We start from the raw sequence: 25,159 nt of genomic DNA on the forward strand, positions 1-25,159 counted from the left end.
ATATTTGGAATAATGTGCTACACTATTAAAGAAGATTGACATCACAGTCTGACTCCTTTTTCCTTCAGAAAGTGACTGCTGTTTTAGATGTCTTTTAGAAGAAATTCTGACATTTGTTTTGATTCTATTTTGAAGTCAGCATCTAGACAAATAAGTGAATGACGTTATGCTTCTCAATAAGAAGATACATCCATAAACAGTTCTGATTTACTGATTTGCAAATGTCATTCTTAGGAATATCAAAATCCTACCAGAAACATAAGAACCTACATATAAATTGCCAATATTTAAATCTTGGAAGAATTACTTAAAGTAATTCTGGGGAGGCAGTATAGTGTAGAGATTAAAGTATGAGAATACAGTAGGAATATGAAGATTTAGTTTCTCATACTTTATTCAACCAAACAACTTGCTGAGTAAATTTAGGATCCGATTTATAAATGCAATTTATTTATTTATTTGTTTTTTGTTTATTTATTTAAAATATGTTGGCAAAAAAGTGCTACTTTGGTAAACTACATTTGTTTGAATGTGAAACATGATAGCAAGTATGGTTTGGATTTTTATGATTTTTATGATTCTTTAGGTAAAATAACTTGGACTTAATCCATATAACCATAGAAATAGGTTGTGAACCAAGTTATGGGATTTAAGAAAAGCCAGTAGCGCTATATACTTTTAGTGATTTGCTGTGCTTGTCTCATTGATCCATTGTTATTCTTAGAATGATAAATTCCAAATTTGTAGCACATACTTTGGAAACATATTCAGAACTTTTCAACTTGATCTTTATTAATGGTATATTGTGGGATTAATTGTACAAAAATGTCCATGGGCATCTGCCCATAGGCATCTCCCACAAGGTCCTTGAGATAACAAACGGACCAGCTCTAGACACAGGATGCATATATCAACTATTTGGACAGACTCTGATAAGAACACCTGCTAGCCTTGCATCTGGAAAGTGTCTGTTATTTGATACATTGTAACCACCCCTATATACGTCTTTTGATTATGCTGTGTGATGTAAAAACCTTAGTAACAATAAAAGAGGGTGCTGGAGTCAGCTCTGGGCTCTCATCCCGAGATACCTGCCTGCGTATCTCATTCTCCATGGGAGACCACCACAGTATATTAATAAATCTATGGCTATTAAACCAAAATTGGATAGTAATAATATAATAATTGAAAAATAATGGGATAGACTCATTTCATATGCATTGATTTTATATGTTGTTTTTGTGTTGCTTGATTTTTCATCAACATTCAATAAGCTATCAAACAATCCAGAGGTACAGCTTTGTGCTTTCCTGAACAGGTTTGTGCTTTCCTGTTCAGAACTGGATTGTAACTTGAGGGTTCTTCTGCACTCATTGGTGACCAAGAAGTTCTCATATAATTCCACCTTGGATACCAATTATAATACTTCCTACATTGGGAAGCTTAGTCATAGTCATTCATGCCTTAGTCATCCATCTGTTGAAATATTATAATGTGCTAATATTGAACAGCATTCAGAAACTCTGGCAGACTTAGAATGTAGCAGCTTTAGTAGTAATGTACATGCCTTAATACATGTAAGTTGTTACATGCACTTAATTTCAAACTATACTTTGAAAGCTGCACTAGCTACCAGTTGCTTTATAGATACAATTAAGACCTTCATGGTTCATAGTCCAGACATTTGGCAGAATTGAAGAGGATTGTTACTGCCTTTCCAACAGACAGTAATATCTGTCTGCCTGATAAGAATAACTGAGTACACTTGCTCTCAGTACACTTTCTCAGTAACTGCCATCTGCAGTACCTTAGAAATGTGTCTATGGAGGTTCTCAGTCATCAAGGTCATGTTGACAAAGGTGCTTTTTCAGGAGGCCACTGGACTTTCTTGGTTTTCTTTGAAGATGTTTCACTTCTTCAGCTCTGATTGGATGATGGGGAATGGAAGGGTTATATTCCTTGCAGATGGATGGTGGGGAGGTGGTTTATATTCCTTGCAAACAGCTGGTCATTTGCATTCTTTTAGACAGTCGTTGAAGCCATTTGGAAGTTTATCTGTGTCCTCAGGGTCACCTGAGTAGTGCAAATGTGTATGGAGCTTTCTTGGCTGCAGGATGTTTTCTGCCCTGTGTCCCTTCATTGTTGAAGACAGGTGCAGACTGTTGGAGATGAGTTTGTGTTGTCTGCATCTCAAATTGAAGCGCAAATGGTTCCTATAGTCTACAATGTTTTCTTGAAATCCATTCATACTCTCAGAGCATTCAAAGGATGTTCATCCCAAAGTGCATAGCTAAATGTTTATGGAGGTTCTCAGTCATCCAGGTTATGGTTGTCCCAAAGGCGCTTTTTCAGAAGGCAACTGGACTTTCTTGTTTTTCCTGGAAGTGTGTCTTTTCAGTAGTAGACCCACTTTTCTAATATAGCTTGCCCATGGACAATAGAATAGAATAGAGTTTTAGGAAGTACATACATAATTATAAATAAATCATACTAGATAATTTATTTAAACAATTTATAAGGGCATCCATCTTCCAAAAGTGATTCTGCATGAGGTAATGTGTTAAAAGCAGCAACAACCATCCCAATATGCTAGCCAGTAAAAGAAACTCTGAGACATTTTTTTCTTCAAAAGCCATTTGGGTACAGAAATGAAAAAGGCAATTCTAACATTTCATGTGCAGAAAGCTTAAGATAAATCCCTTCCCTTTCACCCCTGGTTCTCCACTGTCCTTGGTCCACCAATTGGTTGCAATTGGGTTATTTTGAAAATGATCTCTCTGCCTCAGACATTCTCAGAGTTGGGGGTGGAACTGTCTTAGGCTTCCGGATGGCACACTTGCATTCCAGAGTTTCCCTCCCAAACCACCCTCACACTCCAATGCCTTCCCTCTCCTCTCCCATTATTGTTGTCTGGTTGCCCGTAGGCTGCATAGTGAATCAGTCATGACAGTTTGGCAAAAACATCCAAAGCCATAAACACCATCAACCTATAAACAAAAACAATTAACAAGTGAAGCTGCGTAACTTCAAAGCTCAAATACCTGTGGGTGGGGATGGTTATTCTCATATATAAGAATTTTGATTTCAAATTTTTTTATAGCCAAAATGTCTTTAAGTTGTCTAATAAATTGTTTGTTGGAGTTATAGCTTACCTTTTATTCAGGAACTGAGGGAAGGGATACAAGTGCTTTCTCTTCCTATTTTTTCCACAACCTCAATCTTTATGAGATATCTTGAGGCATAAGTAGTTCACTCTATTTGTGATAACCCTAGCAGAAGGAACAGAAAAATAGTAAAAATAAGGGACTTAATTTCCCAATCACTGTTTATCTCTGGGTACGGTTACTCAGAACTGGAGGCTTCAGGGAGAGGAGCTGGTTTGAGCCTGAGTGTATTTTTCTTATCCCAACAATGAATACATGATGAAGTCAGATATGGATAGAACAGATGGAAAGATAGATTTCTAAACAGGTAGATAGTGAGATGGATGGATGAAAGTGTATGGATGGAATTTGTCACTTTTTTCTGGGATATAGTTTGTGATTACAAAATATGTGTTTCTAATTTATTTTGACTACTATCAGAATTTGTTGAGAAATAAATTTGTGATTTAGGGTTTGCTTTTTTCTTTGAAATATAAGCAGATACTTGCTTTATATTTCCTATTACTATATTATTTATACTGTACAGAATGCTCAGTATTATTGGTTTGCTGCTCTTGATGAAGTTAAATGCAACGCAAGAGTGCTTTTTATGAAGTTGTTTTATCTGAAGGAGCAGGGATAAAAAGAAACAATTCTAAACATGCTAAAAGTAATGAAATTCATTTACAAGCAATGATAAACCAGAAGTTAAATCAATTCTGCTTTATAATTCAGAAGCCCAACCATTTCTCTCATTCCTACTAATTTCAGCAGTGGTGGTCGATTTATATCAACTAGAAAATAACAGGAACAAAGGATTAGTGTTGTTTTATAGTCTTGTTATTTGTCTAAAAACTATATAATTGGAGTCAATTGATTTCAGACTTTGCCTTCTTAGAGGACTAATAAGCCTGGAACATTTTTCCTCTATAGTATCTAAAGAAGGTGATTGGTCTGTTACAGAACTCAAATCCAACTTAGCTGCTCAGCTAACTAGACAAATCCATTTTGGCAACTGAGATGTTCCTCCTTTTGGAATTTCAAAATAAGAAATTTGGATTGTTTAGCAGTTTCAAGAGGAGGCACTACCTGCAGTTAACAAATGCCTTTTGTAATACTGAAAAGAAATCTGCTGAATAATCTAAACTTCACTCTCATTTCAGGAAGAATATTTTGAGAAGCAGTGTATGCATTTCACATCTTTATTTCTGTATGGCTCATTTATTGCATAAATGTACTCTAAATTGAATCTTGTTTCTTCTCTCATAGCATTTCAATGTCTGTTTAAAACCTACATTTTTATCACAAGATATGTTCATTTAAAAATCTCTTTAGTACTGATTTAAGTACTGTTATAAATACATTTTAATTTAACTGAAATTGAGTTCATTGAACCATTCTGACTTCAACTTTGTGTTGTATGGTGATTTGCTATATGAGGTAACTGTACATTGGGTGACTTTGGGGCAGTTGTTCTCTTTCACAGAATAGTTGATGTGGAGAAAAATAGAAGAAACAATGCTGTGACTGTTATCTTGAAGCCTTCTTTAAAGACAGGATATTTGTCTCTCTATATATTTGATATATAGCACATATATAAATAAATGACATGGTTGATGCCTTATTATAGGGGAAGTGTTGCCAGCAGTCTTGATTGAGGCTGAAGTATACCCTATTCTTAGGAAGCTTTCCTTCCATCCACAAGTGCTAGATAAACTACTTATCTCAAGCTTTCCCTTTTTAGATAAGTTTGTTAAGATAGTTGGAGAAGATGGATCAACTATGAATTACCCTGGAGAAACATAGAGATAAAATTGATCCCTCTCTGTGCATGACCTTTATTGGGACTTGGATCTTATCCTAGGATATTATCCTAGTAGATCATTTGTGTGAATTCAGAATAAATAAAATCCCTTCCTTAGTAGATGGATCCATTTGATAGGAGTTAATAGAAGTTGGCCTATGATCTTTCATATATATCTCTCTCTACATGAAGCTGTCTCAAGAGATCAATCATTGTTTTGGAGATTGATATCATTAGTAGGATGAAGATACCCAGTATAAACGTCCACACTGGATCTCACTGAAGATTCTATAGAGGTTTTGTTGTGAGGGTTTGTATGAGACAAAATTAACTAAAATAGAGTCTGAGCAAGCAAGAGCTATTGTTTCCATATTGGGATTCTCACTGTGATCCAGTGTTGTTTTGATGGGGGATGCTACCACAGAATCAGATCTGTGACTTAAGGACATTTTGTATACATGGTTCGTGTTTGAACAGTAGGTTGGGGCCATGATACGGGATCCTTCTCCACCTTCAGCTGGTGTGCCAATTGGAACCTCTACCTAAACAAAAAAGACCTTGTAAATGTGGTTCATGCTTTTATCACTATCTGTCTGGAGCATTCTAATAGGGCTGTCTTTAAAAAGTATTTAGAAAGTACAAATGACCCAGAATGCAATAATTCACTAATAACTTTCCGGATGCAGTTTAAAGTGCTGTTTTTCACTTATAAAGCCTTCTATTGCTTTGTTCCAGGTTATCTTCAAGACCAGATCCCCAACCTTTTGGGCACCAGGGAAAGGTTTCGTGGAGAGGGGTTTTTCCACGGACCGGAGAGTGCATGGTTTTGTGTGCTGCCTGCATCCCATGGATGGGGTTTTACTTCTTTCTGCGGGCCGGTTGCTGGCATTCCATGGACCGGTACTGGTCCATGGACCAAGATTGGGGACCCCTGCTTAAGATAGTATTCCCCAGGTAGAATTGCCCGACCTAAGTAGCATTTCTGGAGAAACTGCTTATGGTTCCTAACTTTTTGGAGGTGAAAGGAACTGAAACCAAAATACACTGCTTCTTTTTCTCTTATATTAAATACTTACAAAAATGCCTCCCTTTTTTTCTGGCTGTCTGCCAGAGGGTTTCTTTATGTCCTTCTTCTGCAGGGTCAACTCTTAAGAGTCTTGGTAGCAAAGTTCTTTGATATAAAAAAACAAGCCACTGGTAGAAAAGAATATATGTAGTTTAAGGTTGATCAGTCAAGAAGCAAACAAACCCTAATCAAGAAACTACCAACTCAGACAAACAGGCTAATGAAACATCCATAAGAAAACAACCAAGCTCAGAGAGCACCAAGGACCCCACAGACAAATCAGCTTGCACAACTTTGGGTTTTGTATCAGTTATGCCTGTTTCTGAATTCACAGTCATTCGTGTCTAGACATTTTCAGATTGGACATAATGCACTCTAAATGTGACTTGAAGAGTATTTGGATGCTTCAGCTGTTGCATAATACACTGTCATGGGCAATTATGTGTGCTCTTAGGATAGCATATGTTACAGCTCTGATCTGTGAACTGCATTGGTTGCCAATTTGCTTTTGGGTCCAATTCAAGATGCTAATTTTAACCTTTAAAATTCTTAATGGCATGGGACCAAGTAGGACCATATCTTCCCGATTATATCAGCCTGCGCCATCTGCAGGGACCCATGTTTTGTGGGTCCCAGGCAGCATGCCTTCTTTGCTATAGAAGCCACTTTATGCAATATTTTCTGCTCCACACACCAACATTAGGTTACCTTCATCCTTTTTGATGTTCCAGAAATCCCTCAAATCCCAGGGAATTACAGCTGTCTAGATAGCTCCACTACTGAAGTGGATGTGGTCACCTAGTGCTTGGGGTTTGTATATATTTTATTTTTAATTAATATCTAATGGACTTTTTATATTTTTAAATGCTTGTTTTATATATGTATTGTTATTTATCTGGTTATTTTACACTCATTTCTTATGAGATGAGAAATAAATAAATAAACAAATAAGATTAATCTTTCTATAATCAACATATCTGAAAATACCACTTCAAATTCCTAAAGTTTTCATCCTGTTTGATTTCCTTGTTGATGTTTAAAACAACTAATTGACAGTTACCCAAAAATGGTAGTCTTAAGCTGGCATTACCATAGAGGTTGCATTCTGAGCTTTTAATGCCACACTTTTTGCCAGTGGTGAAATCTACTTCTGTGTCCTAAATCATGTTAAGTGACTGAATGAGATTGAAATCACAATAAAATAAACAAATATATTTCTATGTCTTTATATCTAAAATATTCTTTTCCCCCTTTTATTTTTTTAGGTATGGAAAAATTGTATCTACAAAAGCAATCCTAGACAAAAACACGAATCAGTGCAAAGGTAAGTGGAAAAAGTCCTATTTGAAAATTCCACATCAGTTTGATTGACTGGTTTGTGTAGACAAAGTTCAGGCTCTGACAGTGCAATCAACATAATATACAGTATATTGAAAGCATGTTTAATAATGCCAGTTCTTGGAGTTGTACTTCCAGTAACATTGCTCATTAATTTTTTTCATTAACAAACAAAATGAAAATCACAAATCAGAACTACTATCAAATGGCTTCGGCAGCCAAGTAAATTACCTTCTAACTACAGTGTCATCTGATCTGAACGATATGATTGGTAATACAAATTGATTTCCTACATATAAATATAAAACTCTTTGAGAGAAAAGCCTTGTTCCATGTTTTATATGTAGATGTCTTTTGCTCCTGTTTTTAGAGAGGAAAATTTTAAATTTGGGGCTCTGGGAGCTCCAAAATTGTGACATCATGTTGTGAAAATATGATGTTATGTTTTTTACTCTACATTTACTATAAGACAAAGATTTTCATTTTTTTTGTCTTTAGAATAATATTGCAATAGTAGGACCTCATTTGTGCTTATTTAACTTCCTACAAACTTTTTAAAATACCCATATATAAAAGATCTCAGTAGTTTAATCAGATTTGCATTAGTTTTCTAAGAGGTGATCTCTGCTGGGTATTTGTGTGTGACTGTGTTTGTGTGTGAGAGTTTGTGTCTGTGTGTGCAGCTGATGTCCAATATTAATCTTTCTGTACCAGACTTCGCTTACCTGATGTCTTTCTGATCACCTTCAGTCTACTTCATCATCTTTAAATAGCTTGGTCATTTGCCATGTTGGCTAGAGATTTTGGAATTGTTATTCAGCATCTGGAAGATACCAAGTTGAGAAAATTCTTCTAAATAGATTGTGAAAAGTATATTTTAAAGGAAGATGATAATTCCACTCCAGCTTACTTTGAGGGCAACAGCTGAGAAAAAAATGCATCTATAGTATTTTAGATACAAAATAGGCAACATTAATAGACATTTTGTGGCAGAACTCATCTTTTAAGTAGGATGATAGGATCTGACAAAAATATTCATATTCTGCTTTTCCATCACATCTTTTCTGAATAAAATATTTATGCTGCCCTTTTGTTGCTATGTTACAATACTTGTTCTTTTTAACAAACTGTGATTAAGAAAACGTTAGTTGATAAGGGCCATAGTTTTAAAATTGAAGCCTAGGGTGCCATATAGGTAATCCTTCACTTACAACTATTTGTTTATTAATGTTCAAAGTTACACTTGGGAAAAGTAATTTATGATCCATCCTTGAAGTTATGACCACACACCACCCTTGTGGTCATGTGATCATAATTTGAGTACTTGGCAACTGGCTCACATTTATAACCATTTCAATGTTTACAATAATGTGATCATGACTGTAGCCAGCTTCTGACAAGCAAAGTCAATTGGGAAAGCTGGATTTGCTTAACATCCATGTGTTTCACTTATTGACTACATGATTTACTTATCAACTCTGATGATTTACTTAATAACCATAGTAAAATGGTTGTACGATTGGGCTTGGTCATGTGATGATTACTTACTTAATGAATGTGTTTTTAGTAACCAAAATTCCGATCCAAATTGTGGGTGTAAGCTAAGGACTACCTGTATTAATGGATGGCTATTTTTTCAACCTACAGCATTATAGGAGAAAAGGTTTCCAGCTGGATTACGGTATTCCCAAGATGTTATACGAAGCACAGTGGCTTCAATTTAAAATGGATCTGAACTTATTCTCTTTCTGATCTAAATCAGGCTTAATCTTACTGTGGAACTGTTATTAATGAAGTCAACAAGAAAAGGCTAGCTTAGGTCTAATGACAACTAAATTATTGCTGAAATATCATTTAAAAAGATCTCTTTTTTAAATCACTACATAATATGCCCTTAAATGTGTAGATTAAGTGAAAATTTTGAAAGAATATTTAGATGATGGGATGCTGAACTCTGTCCCATCTTTCCTCTACAGTTCCATTCTCTTTCCAATGTATTTAACTGGATGCCATTTAGATGGATAGATCATTGAAGGGTAGATAGATATGGAGGAAGTATTGACTGAAAGATGTAACCAATTAAATTTGCAAAGACCTTTTTCTTTACATTTTAGAATTAATGGTGTCAGACCCCCCATTTGAATATGTAATCTGTATCCATGATACTGTGCAGAATACTATTGTAAATCTACTCAAGAAATCTATATTTTCAGTTGCTTAAAGGTCTTCATGTTGACCTGTTATTGTTTATAAAATTAATATGCAAAGACAAGATTTGATAGCATTGTCGTTTCTGGCTTGTCTTCACATTTGATCTCATTATGCAGCCTACTTTCATTGTTTTCCCATTGGAAATCCTACTAAATTACTTCTGTAATCATGATAATCATGATATAATTCTCTAGTGAGGGTGTTATTGCTTTTATGCCGTTAGTTAGCATAATGTTATCTGATGATTTGTACACCAAAGAGCAAATAGCTGGAGCACATATGCAAATATACTATTTCCTAGTTACCTAAGACCTAAATGACAGTTTTATCAAGATTATTGCAATCTCACTCAAGTAATATTCAAGTTGCATTCTATTGTAAGTAACACCGTATCTAAAACAGGGGCCCCCAACCTATGAGCCATGGCCCGGTACTGGGCTGTGGGCTCTTGGCCAATGGGCTGCAGAAATGGTTGGCCAGTGCATGCACATGTGGGCGCGCATTCCCCCCACTCACACTAGCACCTGTGACCCTGTTTGCGCATGTGTACGGTACGAACGAGGACACTAGGACAGGGGCGGGTGTCCATGGCCCATTTGCACATGCCAAGAGCCAGCCAATTGCCCGAGTGGGTTGCATGGCCCATTTGTGCATGCACGAATAGGGCGCTAGCCGCTGTGGGAGGTGTGGCCATTTATGTATGCGCACGATGCCAGCATATGCCGCATGTGTGAATGGGGCCACTAGTGCTGCACCAGTGCGCGTGGCCCTGTGCGTGCACATGTGCACACACCAATTTTGAAGCTGCTTTCCTTCCCTCCAGTCTGCGAGCCCAGAAAGGTTGGAGACCTCTGATCTAAAAGATGACCTACTTTCACAGGAGTCTGTTTAACCCTACAGGGTTTCATCAGAAAGATTTTGGTAGATACATTTAGGTCTGGATAAAATCATTCCTTAGCTTTCACATATTCTGTGTTGAGATTTATCCACTAGGTAGCTTAAGTTTAAAGCAGCCCTTGAAAACTGTGCTCTTTATTCATTCTTTTGGTGTATTGTAATTTATGTTTTTTTCTATAGTTTTTTGTATTAATACTATTGCTACTCTTAGCCAGGCTTAGGCATTTTTTAAAAAAAGTTTATTTACACCTCCAATCCTAGATGGCAATTAAAACAATGAGTAGGAGCATGTATTCACGAGGCTGCTTCATACATCTGTGTTATTTAGTAACCATATTTTTTTAAATAGTTTTAATTAAAAACTGTCTTGGGAATTTTCTGTAAGACTGAAAAGTCTGCTTCTACAATTCAAAAGAATGTAATTCTGATTACTTTCCTCTAGTTTCTCAGTTGTTTTTGTTTCTCACATCCTTGCTAAACATATCAATAGCAGCCGGTAAGAACAAGATTGAAATATTTGTATTTTATTGGTCAAAGAAAACTAAAATAAAGATAATAACAGGACCAGGCAATGGCTGAGGGCAAGAAAGGTGAAGAAAGATACAGAGGGGCTAATTCTGGCTGCTCAAGACCAAGCCTTAAGAACAAATGCATACACAGCCAGAATTGAAAAGACAGCAATAGACTGCAAATGCTACCTACGCAAAGAATCTGAAGAAATAGACCACTTGGACCACTAGCTGCTGCAAGAAGATCACACAGACTGACTACAAGTAACAGCATTGTTTTTTTTTTAAAAATGAAAACTTAACAAATAAAGAATATTATTGAACATTTCTATTTAAAAAGAAGAATAAACAAAATTGGACTGGTTGGAAATACTACTACATTATAAGAGACATGTTTCTTTGTCGTCTTTTCAAAATTTCTAGAAATCTTGTATTTTCTATGTAAGATACAGATCTTAATTTTAAATCTTATGCTGTTACAAAGGCTAAGTATACCATTTTTAGATAGATTCCAAGCTCATAATTTAGGATGGCCTGAAAATGTTTTCTGAATCATAGAAAATTGCTAACAACAAAATTGAACTGTGGAAAAATCATCAAAGCCATCAGTACCTGGGCCATCCCTGTGATACACTACTGAAATTATTAATTGGACAAGCTGAACTGGACAGTTTGGACTAAAAGACAAAAAAAACATTCATTATGCATTATACTCCCATAGTAATATTCACAAAAGTATACCTGTGCCATAGAAATATAAATAGATGTTTAGTTCAAGTCAAACAAACTGTCAAAGAAAAAAATGTGCATTGGCTGATTGTGTAGAAAACAGCTAAGAACAAGCATTGATGCAGGTGAAGAATTGAAATTTACTAAATGTAAAGGAGACAAAAAGTGAATTTTGAAAAGATGTAATAAAAACAGGAACAAAATGCTGGCAAAGAGAAGCATTATATGGTTAATTTCTACAAATGTCCAGGAGAAAGGCAGTAATGGCCTATAACTGCAACATTAAAAAAGAAATTGAATGCTTGATTTTGGATGCTCAATAACATGCTATTTGAAACAAACAATCAAGACATTAGTTTAAAAATCATCAAATGATTCAATATGCATATTGTTCAAAGAAGCAGAAGTAACAATAAATCATGTATTTAGCACTGGAAGACTGTCCAAGGATAGTAAAGAAGATGCACTGAAGCTGTTATACCAGAAAAGCTTACTGACTACTGGAGAGAATAAACTGGTCTACAAGAAACACCAAATGAAGAACAGAATGGAAACATGGGAAGACAAAGCATTACATGGTTAGTATATTAAAAAAATAGCAAGGAAAACAGATAATAATAAGAGCTGGCAATGGCTGAGAGCAAGAAAGGTGAAGAAAGATACAGAGGGGCTAATCCTGGCTGCTCAAGACCAAGCCTTAAGAACAAATGCATACACAGCAACAGACAGCAAATGCCACATATGCAAAGAATCTGAAGAAACAGTGGACCACTTGGCTAGCTGCTGCAAGAAGATCACACAGACTGACTGCAAGTAATAGCATGACAGAGTGGCAACAATGGTACATTGGAAGATCTGCAAGAAATATCATTTGCCTGCAAGCAAGAACTGGTGGGACCATAAAAATAGAGAAAGTCATAGAAAACAGAGAAGCTTTAGAATTCAGACAGACAGATACTTGTGCCATAATACCCCAGACTTAATAATAGTCAATAAGAAAAACAAAAAAGTCTGGATGGTGGATATGGACCTGTGGACAATAGAAGAGAAGAGCAAGTAGAACGATTATGGCAAAAGCAAGCAAAGATAGTACCAATAGTAATAGGTGCCTTGGATGCAATCCCAAAATAACTGGAGCATCATTTAAACACCATTGGCATTGACAAATTCACCAAGAGACATTTGCCAAAAAAGACTTTACTCTGAACAACTTACACCCTGCGACAATATCTGTACCACTATCGAACATCCAGATCTGCCTATCCCAGATCCTTGGAAAGGACTTAATAGGTAGCCAAAATGCCAGATACAGTCTGAATATTTGGTTGACTGTGGCAACAAAATAACAACAACAACAACAACAACAACAACAAGAAGCCTGCTGCTTTTCCATGAATATGAAAGTATTAATTTCTTCACTTGAGTGTATCTCTGGAAATAATCCTAAAAAAATGTCAGTGAATTTCCAAACTTTCTGCCTTGGAACATTGCCTTGAAATTTGTTTCTCTTGGAGAAATGTTTGTGGGAAAGATACAAAATACATCACTTGTGTACTGAGAATACTTACTTAATTAAGCAGTGCAACTGTACTCTAAAGTTCACTTCTGCTGGTATAAACTTAAATTTCAATACTTAAGATAAATAAAAATAAGATTTCTATTATATAATGAGGCTGTGGCAAGTATAACATTTAAGTGTGTAACACAAATATTACTGTGGAGTCCTTGATGCTCTCTGAGCTTAGTGGTTTTCTGTCAAATATTTCATTATCAAATAGTTAACATTATCAATGTTAGCTTGATAGAGACATAACCTTTTGGGATCTAAAATAACAATGATGTCAGTCATAAGTCCTGTGCAGGAGGATATAATTATTTTAAAATATACATCTTTATTTTAGAAACAATTCTGAATTAATATATCATGAAAGATTTTTATTTGTTGTAAGGGAGTCCATTAGGGATGCCTCTTGATGAAATTTCTGAGATGAGATTCTCTTTCTGGGATGGCGTGCATACTAATTGACACATAATTGCAGCAATCAAGCATTCTATAATAAAACTACATTAGCAAAACAAGAGCTGTCATGGTAGAAAAAAGCAACATATCCAATTACATTTGTGGAAAGCAAAAATTAAGAACAGATATAAGGTCTATTCAGATCTTGAAACTTGGAAAAATGCTCAACGTGACGTAACATCTAAGTTGGGGAGGCATTTTAATTTATAGTTGATTTTCCCTTTTATTTAAATCAAGGACTTGTTGTCTTAAATGTACTGTATAGCATATTCCAGTCCAGGGTTTTATTATGATGTGTATGTGTTTGGATATGTATTCATTCTTCCTACAGGCTTGCTTTTAATATAGTGAAGTGTTTAGAGCAGAGAGAATGAGTAATGGAGATTTCACTATACGGTTTCCATACCTCATAGCAATGGAATACAGGATTGTTCATCTGCCAGATATATGAGCCCATTTCTTAGACGATGATTTACTGCCATCTGTGCCTGGCTTTTCAAGCGCTTTATAATGGCATGCATGCCAGTTTTATTTCCTGGCTTAATCAGGAACTCCAACTGCCCTGCATTTCTCTTTAGAAGCCAAAAATAATTTGATATGGGAAATTAAAGGTTTTACATAGTACCCATCATAGTCTTTTCTTCACATTCAAATCACAGTTTGTGAATAGCAATATTTGTGCAAGCTAAATGGAATAATTCACATGGAAAGAGAAAGGCATCACAAGGGTCAGGGGAACATTAAAGCATGAGGTAGTACAAACAATCTTAGATGGTGAGGTTAGGAAACAATTTAACAGTTTGGGTGATTCCACAAAGCCAGTGGGTCTAGGACAACTCACCATGGCCAAATCACCACAGCCAATTCACTGCAGGACAAGAGTTACACTAATATCGAAGAAATGGTGGAATAGAATCATTAAAGAAAGGGTGTCAAAGGAGGGTCAGAATGAAACGTGAATGACAAAAATTAACATATTTTTTAATTATTTTAAATAATTAAATTGAATTATTGAATTGTCCTGTGGTGAGTTGGCCATGGAGAGTTGTCCAATTCCGAAGCCAGCTTCTGAGGATTGAATGCACTTGACAACTACATGTTGCACAATCAATTTTTGGAAAAAGACAAGGTAGGCCTTATCAAGAGGAAGAACTCCACTTTCAACATGTGCCAGGGGTTCTCCTGATTTTTTTTCTTTTTCCATGTTTTCTTTTTATATTTTAATATAGGTTAGTAGAATTTAAAAAGTATCTTGTTTTGTGTGATTACAAAAGGAAATAAAGACAAAACAGAGTTTACAGATCCCTGAATTTTTAGCAATGTGATATTATTTGGTAAAGTTACTGTAACTGGCAAAATAGAAAATCATCTTGAGACTTAGAGAATATGAGATTTATATATGAATAAGAATATTGCTTCATGTTGTGAAAAGGTGATCTTGAAAACTGAGAGTAAAAAAATAAGAAACTGATAACCCCTTTTTGCATGATTTTTCGGGTCTTGGCCATTTATTTGAAAGCAGCTATGGAGAAATATATTTTGCAGTCCAAAAAATTAAATTAAATTTCTTTAAAATATTTGCATCCCATTTCTTTCTTGCAATTTAATAAGAAATATGTTTGGCCATTAATTTTACTCACACACATATACACATCCAGACATACAAATACACCAGCTATAACTAATATAAACAGAATATTTTAAAATCATATAAATGATTCCGATCTCTCTCTCTCTCTCTCTCTCTCTCTCTCTCTCTCTCTCTCTCTCTCTCTCTCTCTCTCTCTCTCTCTCTCTCTCTCTCTCTCTCTGTGTCTCTCTCTCTCTCTCCCTCTTTGTCTCTCTCTCTCCCCCCAATACTTGAACGGATAGACTTTACACTGATTCCAGAACAGTAATAGCAGTATGTCTAGGAAGTCTCTTTTGCTTTTGTCTCTGCTTTACTGATACCTTGATCAGTCCTATATAAAACTTAATTGTATCCCAGATAATGTAAAAGAACAATCAACATAAAAGAGAATATATTGGGAGCCTTAATCATTTTGCCTTTCAGTTGAAGAAGAATTTTGAAGAGTATATTTGGACTGGATGTTAGCATACAGTTTTACTAAAACACATATTGTTTAATGATTGGTATTAGAAGTGAAGCACAAGCTTATATGGATGGGGATGAAGCCCTTCTTTATAAAGTTATTTATAAAGTTAGAGTATATACTAATTTTTATGATGATGAGATATGAATAGTAAGGTAATAGATAAAATATAGCCTTGAGCTACACAAAAGTGGGGAAATATGTTTAAAGATATTATATAGTTCTATAGCAGGTATCTAAGTCAATGGCTATAGGTACAATCCACTTAAGACAGCTTGTTCAGCAACCATTCGAAGTAATGATTATGGAGATTCTCAATCATCCACTTCATGGTTTCCCCAAAGGAGCTTTTCCAAATGGCAACTTTTTCAAGGAAAAAAAATCAAGAAATTTGAAATAGTGGCATCATTATCGCACGGAATGCATTTACAGCCAGTCCCCCAGGTTTCAGCTATTGCAGTGCATCTGCAATCGCATGATCAAAATTTGGGCCCTTGGCAGTGTGCACATACAATGATTGCAGGAGTACTTCAACTTTTCTCCTCTGCCTATCTCTCTCCTTATTTATGTCCTTTTGGTTCTTTGCACTCTGCGGCCCTTGATGCCTTAGCTGACCTTTGCTCTTTTCTTTCTCCTGTTGCTGACTAAGCATGCCCATCATGGCTCTTGTGAGGCAACTGCTGGCCACATGATGCTTTCTTCTCAAGGTCATGCCTGGCATTTTTCTTGTGAGACCTGTGGAAAATGAAAAATGTATCCAGCAGCTGATCATGAAGATCCAGTGCAGACACATCTCATCAGTAATAGATGCAAGAAGATTGCAAAGTTCAACTGGGACAATGAAACACAGGATGGCAGGGGCCTAAGTGTGGAAAGGGGTGACCACAGTTTATCTGGGATTGGATTAGCTTCTTAGAGTGACAAAAAACTCCTTTTACCCACTTTACGGATTGGATGGGATTGGATATTGTACTGTACTGTTGCTCAGGAACTTCTTGCATCCCTAGAGCCACAGTGCACAAAGAAGCCCTTGAATCCCAGCCTATTTGGCCAGGCTCTGATATCTTGTGATTGTGCAATTGCATGCACAAGCCTTGCATTCTCTTTGCTCAGACTACCTGAGCTTTTGTTACACTGCAGCACCCCCATTAAACATGAATGCAGCCTGTGCTGGGCCTCCCAGGGTCACCATCATCTTCCTACAGCATATCTGTGCTCCTTTTACTGGATTGCATTTCTTCTCACATAATGACCCATATATCTGCAGTTTCAACAGCAGCTAGCACTGCCAGGATTGTCATTGCTAAAGGATGTAACATAGCTCTTTATGATTATATTACTTAGCAATGGAAATTCTAACTGTAATTGTTGTTCTTAAGTCAACAACAAATATCCTGCCACCTGAGTTAACATTCCTGATGTTTATCACTTTCAATGTTTCCTTACCACTTGAATCAACATTCTTTGTATTTAGATATTTTATGATTGAACTAGTACTTTGTTTTTTCTTTGGAAAATATATTTCAAAATTGCCTACTCTTGCCAAATGATGATAATCAAAGAGTTGCCTTAGCATTCTGTTGTTCATAGTAATGAGACATTGGACTAAAAATATAAATACAGATCAGATCTGCATGAACTCCTAAAGATGGAGAAGAAAGTTGACAGGTTTCGCAGAAAAGTCTTTAGCTAATAAATGACATTCATTGGATTTTAAAACACAGGTGTTGACCTTTTTATATTTTTATCAAACTTACATTTTCTTGAGTGGGAAGCTTTAAGTAAAATGTACTTGGGCCTATTTAATGACTGTAATCTCAGAACTATGGATAGGTAATTACAGCTGCCTTTGAAAAAAAAAGGTTTCAGAAAAGAAATAATTTTTAAAATTCTTTGAAATTTGAAGCTGTGTATGCATGAGTTGCTTAAGGAATTTAGCTATCCAAACATCTGGTCAGTATTTCATTCTATCTTAATCATTTTATTTAGCTTCATACGTTTAAGTTTTTTCTTTATCAGTAAAAATGTGTCAACTCCGAGCCATATAAACATATACTTGCATACCAAAATATTTCATTCCTAAAAATTTGAAAAAGAGACCAGAATTGATATCAAGAAACTGAACATACAGTGTTTAGGCTTCCAATTCTATCATGAACCTTAACATGTTGGATGCTGTTTTTGATTAACTCTTAAACAACCACTCAAATTCAGGTTTTCCCGAATATCTTTGAAAGAAAATGTCACAATTGTTAAAGGAGGAAAATATTATTATTATGGTTCATTGCATAGTAGCCAGGTGTTTAGACTGGATTTGACATTTTTATTCAGCTTGCCAAAGATCTTGGTAGGCAGACATTGTTTGATGGTGTTAAAAGTATTGTTGCAGGGTATAAGCTATTCCTAATAAACCTACTTTTGTATTTGATTGATGGTACTTTTATTAATATCCTGTTCAAATGGTGCTCCAGATGTTTTGGGATTGCACCCATGGGAATCGCTGTTGTTACTATCTTTGTTTTCTTTTGCCAAGGTCATTCTAATTCTGTTTGCAGATTTGTGTATTTTTTATGTTTTTCAGTTTTTCCTCTTCTATTTTTTTTTATCTTTAAGTGCTGCCATCTCCATTTTCCAGACTTTTTTATTTTCTTATCAACAGTTGTTAAATCTGGGGTGTTAGGTGTAGGTGTCTGTCTGTTGGAATTTTAAAGTCCCAGAGCACTTTAGCACTTTAGCCTATGTTGTGAATCCACTAATTTTTGCTTGTAGGCAAACGTTATTTCTTGCAGATGTTCCAGTGTACCATTGTTGCTACTTTGTCATGCCATTGTTTGCAATCATTCTGTGTGATCTTCTTGCAATAACTGAGTGGTCCAAAATTTGAGCAACCACAAAGCTAGTGGAGGTGACAGTATTCCAGCTGAGCTATTCAAAATCTTAAAAGACGATGCAGTAAAAGTGCTACACTCAATTTGCCAGCAAATTTGGAAAACTCAACAGTGGCCACAGGATTGGAAAAGGTCAGTTTACATTCCAATTCCAAAGAAAGGCAATGCCAAAGAATGTTCAAACTATCGCACCATTGCACTCATTTCACATACTAGTAAAGTTATGCTTAAAATCCTACAAGCTAGACTCCACCAGTATGTGGATCAAGAATTACCAGAAGTACAGGCAGGATTTCGAAGAGGCAAAGGAACTAGAGATCAAATTGCCAACATACGCTGGATCATGGAGAAAACTAGGGAGTTCCAGAAAAACATCTACTTCTGCTTCATTGACTATGCTAAAGCCTTTGATTGTGTGGATCACAACACATTGTGGCAAGTTCTTAAACAGATGGGAGTACCAGACCATCTTATTTGTCTCTTGAGAAACCTATATGCGGATCAAGAAGCAACAGTGAGAACTGGACACAGAACCACTGATTGGTTCAAAATTAGAAAAGGAGTCTGGCAAGGCTGTATACTGTCGCCCTGCCTATTTAACTTATATGCAGAGCATATCATGAGAAAGGCAGGGCTAGATGAAACAAAAGTTGGAATTAAGATTGCCGGGAGAAATATCAACAACCTAAGATATGCAGATGATACCACTCTAATGGCAGAAAGTGAAGAGGAACTAAAGAGCCTCTTGATGCAGGTGAAGAAGGAGAGTGCAAAAGTTGGCTTGAAACTCAACATTAAGAAAACCAAAATCATGGCATCCGGCCCTCTCAATTCCTGGCAAATAGATGGGGAAGAAATGGAGGTAGTGACAGATTTTATTTTTCTGGGCTCAAAGATCACCTCAGATGGGGACTGCAGCCAAGAAATTAAAAGACGCTTGCTCCTGGGGAGGAAAGCTATGGCAAATCTAGACAGCATACTAAAAAGCAGAGACATCACCCTGCCAACAAAAGTGCGTATAGTCCAGGCCATGGTTTTCCCAGTTGCAATGTATGGCTGTGAAAGTTGGACCATAAGAAAGGCTGAGCGCCAAAGAATTGAGGCCTTTGAACTATGGTGCTGGAGAAGACTCCTGCGAGTCCCTTGGACTGCAAGGCGTTCAAACCGGTCAGTCCTAGAAGAGATCAACCCCGACTGCTCTTTAGAAGGCCAGATCCTGTAGTTGAAACTCAAATACTTTGGCCACCTAATGAGAAGGAAGGACTCACTGGAGAAGGGCCTAATGCTGGGAAAGATTGAGGGCAATAGAAGAAGGGGACGACAGAGAATGAGATGGCTGGATGGAGTTACTGAAGCAGTAGGTGTGAACTTAAATGGACTCCAGAAAATGATAGAGGACAGGAAGACCTGGAGGAACGTTGTCCATGAGGTCGCGATGAGTCGGACACGACTTCGTAATTAACAACAACAACAAATAATAATAATTTCCTGTCTCTCCTTGTATTCTTTCATTCTTAAAGTTTGGTCTTGGATAATCAGAACCAGTTCCTCTGTCTCTTTTCTCAATTTTCCTGCTCTTAGCCATTGCCAGGTCTTATTATATCCTTTGTCTATTATTTTTTTAATGTATTGGTCATGTAATATTATGGTTCGTCATATAAAAATAATAATAATAATATTAGTAGTAGTAGTAGTAGTAGTAGTAGTAGTAATACTGACTACTGGAGAGACCAAACTGGCCTACAAGAAAGACCAAATGAAGAACAGAATAGAGGCATGGGAAGACAAAGCACTTCATGGCCAATACATTAAAAAAATAGCTGGGAAAGCAGATAATAACAAGACCTGGCAATGGCTAAGAGCAGTAAAATTGAAGAAAGAGACTGAGGGACTAATTTTGGCTGCACAAGACCAAGCCTTAAGGACAAATGCATATAAAGTCAAAATTGAGAAGATAGCAACAGATAGTAAGTGCCGCCTATGCAAAGAAGCTGAAGAAACAGTGGACCACCTGGTAAGCTGTTGCAAGAAGATTGCACAGACTGACTACAAGCAGCGGCATGACAAAGTAGCAACAATGGTACATTGGAAGATCTGCAAAAAATATCATTTGCCTGTAAGCAAAAACTGGTGGGATCATAAAATAGAGAAAGTCTTAGAAAATGATAAAATTAAACTGCTCTGGGACTTCAGAATTCAAACAGACAAGCACCTGCAACATAACACCCCAGACTTAACAATTGTCGATAAGAAAGACAAAAAAGTCTGGATAGTGGACGTGGCAGTGCCTGGAGATAGCAGAATAGAAGAGAAAGAACTGGAGAAGATAACAAAATACAAAGACCTACAAATAGAAATAGAAAGACTGTGGCAAAAGCAAGCAAGGGTAGTACCAATAGTAATAGGCTCCTTGGGTACAATCCCAAAACAACTGGAGCACCACTTGAACACCATTGGCATTGACAAATTCACTATTAGTCAATTGCAAAAGGCGGCCTTATTAGAAACTGCTTCCATCCTGCGACGATATCTGTAATACCATCAAACATCCACATCTGCCTATCCCAGGTCCTGGGTAAGGACTCGATAGGTAGAAAAAATGCCAAATCCAGTCTGAACATCTGGCTGACTGTGCGATGATCCATAATAATAATAATAATAATAATAATAATAATAATAATAATAATAATAATAATAATAATGTTGAAAGGGACCTTGGAGGTCATCGAGTCCAACCCCCTTCTCAGGCAGGAAACCCTAACCATTTCAGACAAATGGCTGTCTAGTCTCTTCTTAAAAACTTCCAGTGTTGGAGCATTCACTGCTTCTGGGGCAGGTTATTCCATTGGTTAATTGTTCTAACTGTCAGGAAGTTTCTCCTTAGTTCTAGGCTGCTTCTCTCTTTGGTTAGTTTCCATCCATTCTTCTTGTCCTGCCTTCAGGTGCTTTGGAGAATAGCTTGATTCCTTTTCTTTGTGGCAACCCCTGAGATATTGGAACACTGTTATCATGTTCCCCCCTTGTCCTTCTCTTTGTTAAACTAGACATACCCAATTTCAGCAACCATTCCTTATATGCTTTAGCCTCCAGTTCCCCAATCATTTTTGTTGCTCTTCTCTGTACTCTTTCTAGAGTCTCAGCATCTTTTTACATTGTGATGACCAAAACTGGATGCAGTATTCCAAGTGTGGCCTTACCAAGGCATTGTAAAGTGGTATTAATACTTCACATGATCATCACAGATGTTCAGATTAGATTTGGCATTTTTGCCTGCCTATCAAGTCCTTTCCAAAGATCTGGGATAGGAAGATGTGGATGTTTGATGGTGTTACAGATATTGTAGCAGGATATAAGCTGTTTCAAGTAAAGCTGCCTTTTACAATTGACTGAGGGTGAATTTGTCAAGCCAATGGTGTCCAAGTGATACTCCAATTGTTTTGGGATTGTACCCAAGATTCCTATTACTATTGGTACTACTTTCTTTTGCCACAAATATTTCTGTTTGCATGTTTTGTATTTTTGTTATTTTCTCCAGTTCTGTTATTATAATATTACATGTTTTTCACAATTATGCATATTTAATAGAAGTACTAATCCTGAGATGATAAATTCATCACTCAACACAATTAAAAAATATGGTAAATTTATCAGTATTTGCAGATATTTTATTTTTTTCATCTTTTTTAGTATTAACTGCAAATACATTCCGATAAGTTTTTTGCCATCTACAGTATTTTAGGTAATAATGCATCAAAATAATTTGGAAGATGGATTGATTTGTTTTCAAAGGTGATAGATATTTATAGTATATTTCATGATTTTTTTAAAAGAAATGTGTTGGCAGATATATTAGTTTTAGTGGAGGACTGTTTTGAATTGCAGATAGGTTTACTCTCTCAATACTTCTTTGATATATATTTGATATATATTTATTTATATTTTAAAATGACATTTTTTTATTTAAAATACCATTACCTGTTGGCTCTATGAGTTTTATCTCAAGCATAAAAATCCTGCCTTTGCTCCAGGATTCATGCTGCCAGTTTCTATAACGCCAATTGTGATTTAGAATCAGCATACCATAAATAATCAAGTATTCCTCCAGAAAGGAGTCCACCCTCTTCTGTTTTTCTTTCTGCCTTAGAAGCTCATATACGCCTGGGCTTCACTCATATTCTTTAGTCTTTGCCTGAGTGAGACCCAACCGTGTCTATTCTGTCTCAGCTCTTCAATTCCAAGTAGCCAGACTTGAGAGTATGTATGTAAGCAGGGGTAGGTTTATCTTTTGTTATGGACAGAACTTTATGTGTGTATGTATATGTATGTGCTATATATGGATTAGCTCTGTTTTGTTCAAGGTTCCAGAGTTGTGAATTCAATTATTGATATAAAAGGGTACATTCTGGTTTGGGAATTAATCAGACAGAAACACCACAAAATAACTGTTGTCCTACTAGATAATTCTGACAAAGCAAACTATATATACATTATATAGTTCATATGCTTTTAAATCATGAATAGCAATCTGGTGTCATCCTGATATTGGGATTACACTTTCCAGAATCAGTTGCTAATGAACATGTTCGCTGAAGCTTTAGAATATAGCTGGCATCTGTGGAGTAGGTTTCTGAAATATTATGGGTATCTTCAGTGTATTTTTGATCTTAGCTGTAATAAATGAAATTTCCAACTAGTGTGACTTATTTTTTAAATCCTTTATCTTTTACAGCTACTTGATCCCCTAAAACATATTCTTTGTTTTCAGGTGACACTGCATATTAGTTAAGGAAATATATGATATAGGATCATTATTAGATTACTTTCCTATATGCTTACATTCTGACATCTGCCATGATTGCTTGAAGGGTTTCTATTTGCTGTTAGTAACCTTGGGAAATAGTAGAGTACTTGGCAAAAAGAAACTAACTGAAAATCCCTTTACCAGGTTAATTAACTCAGAGGGTTCATATTGTGTATATTTCTACATGCCCCAGAAGGGGCATGTATCCTTAAAATTTGAAAAAGATTTCAGAGATATTTGCGTTTGAAAATTGATATGATTTACCTACATGTATACATATATGAAATCTCCCTTCACAGAGATTTTTAGTTGCTTCAGTTTTTAAAAATATATTAACAAAGTATTCTTTATGTGGGTGCCAATGCAGTTAAGATTCCTGATTTCATTTAAATTCTATTTTATTTTAAATCATGGACAATTTTTCCCTGAGTTTAAGGGAAAGGCAGTTCCATTGTAATTATGCCCCAGACTCTTTATTTTCACCCTTTCTTACTAAATTATTACTTTTTAAAATCTGATTCTCTACCATATTCTTTACCTTATTAGATATTTTTGTGGGATTAAGGAAACGGTTTAGGTATATAAAAAGCTCAAAATGCCCAAATTTTATATTTTTAGTCTTCTATTTGTTTTTCAAAGTACTCAAAGTATTAGGCTGTGTCATGGGTAAATATAACAGTGTTTATTTTATTCATATCATAATCTTATCTTTTCTAACTAAAATCTGAATTCACTGCCTTAAAATCAAATTTTAAGAGAAATTGCTATTATATCTTATATGTACTATATATACCAATCTTATGTTCAAAGTATAGCTTATCTGAACTACCTTTTTGACTACAAGTCAAACACAGCTACCAGATTTGCACTGTAATCTGTCAGAGGCTTGACTTTTGATTTTACATTCCCAGATAGATTGTAAGAATGGAATAACCATCAGACCACTTAATACTTTATTGCGCTCCCTAATGCATTGCAATCATTGTCAAATTGTTTTGGTTTTATGGATCACAAATTATGAACGTGTGCAATATAATATATAATATCTTTATATACTATAATTGTTTGCTTTACTTTCTGTGGGAATATGAATTCTGGCATGGGATGGGGTAGAGAATAGAAGGGGCTGTAACAGAAGATGTTTAACTACCTGCTTTTCGTCTGTCATCTTGAAGAAGCTAATAGATTGGAAGATAAAAATGGATATATTTATGTATATATAAGAGATGTGAAAACTAAGATTTAGTTACCCTCTGCCACCACTTGTTAGTTTCTATTTCTTTTGTATTTCAACCAGAACACTATAGCTTTTCTAGAATAGAATAATAAAATAGAATAATAACTTTATTGTCACTTTGAATGTACACTAATTGGCATACATTAAAATGAAGTTTCATTGCATACAGCTCTCAAAGGGTCACCACCTCCATTATACACTACATGAATATGACAAAATAAATAAATAAATAAATATGCATATACCCACATATATTATATGACACAGAGAAGCAACAGTCTAGTTCGGGTTTTGTGTACATGTGCATGGCAAGAATCTTGCGAGTTTACAAGATGGATGGCATAGGGGACAAAGCTATTACAGAATCAGTTAGTCCTGCTAGAAATACTTCGAAACCTCCTCTCAGAGAGGAGCAACAGAAAC

General features: G+C 35.8%; 1 protein-coding gene across 4 annotated transcripts in view; it reads left to right on the plus strand.

Moving 5' to 3' along the window:
- The window catches only part of RBMS3 (RNA binding motif single stranded interacting protein 3), a 591,790-nt gene that overhangs the window by 194,306 nt on the left and 372,325 nt on the right, over positions 1-25,159 (plus strand). For all 4 annotated transcript variants that reach the window (XR_005556757.1, XM_039343747.1, XM_039343746.1 and 1 more), the window contains exon 3: positions 7,279-7,337. Coding sequence is in view for 3 of the 4 variants with exons in the window: in XM_039343747.1 (XP_039199681.1) it covers positions 7,279-7,337 (59 nt within the window). In the remaining variant the exon portion in view is untranslated. The remainder of the gene's footprint in view (positions 1-7,278; positions 7,338-25,159) is intronic.

The sequence above is a fragment of the Crotalus tigris genome, unplaced genomic scaffold (assembly GCF_016545835.1).
Source record: "Crotalus tigris isolate CLP2741 ecotype Arizona unplaced genomic scaffold, ASM1654583v1 scf7180000017871.4482833, whole genome shotgun sequence".
NCBI lineage: Eukaryota > Metazoa > Chordata > Lepidosauria > Squamata > Viperidae > Crotalus > Crotalus tigris.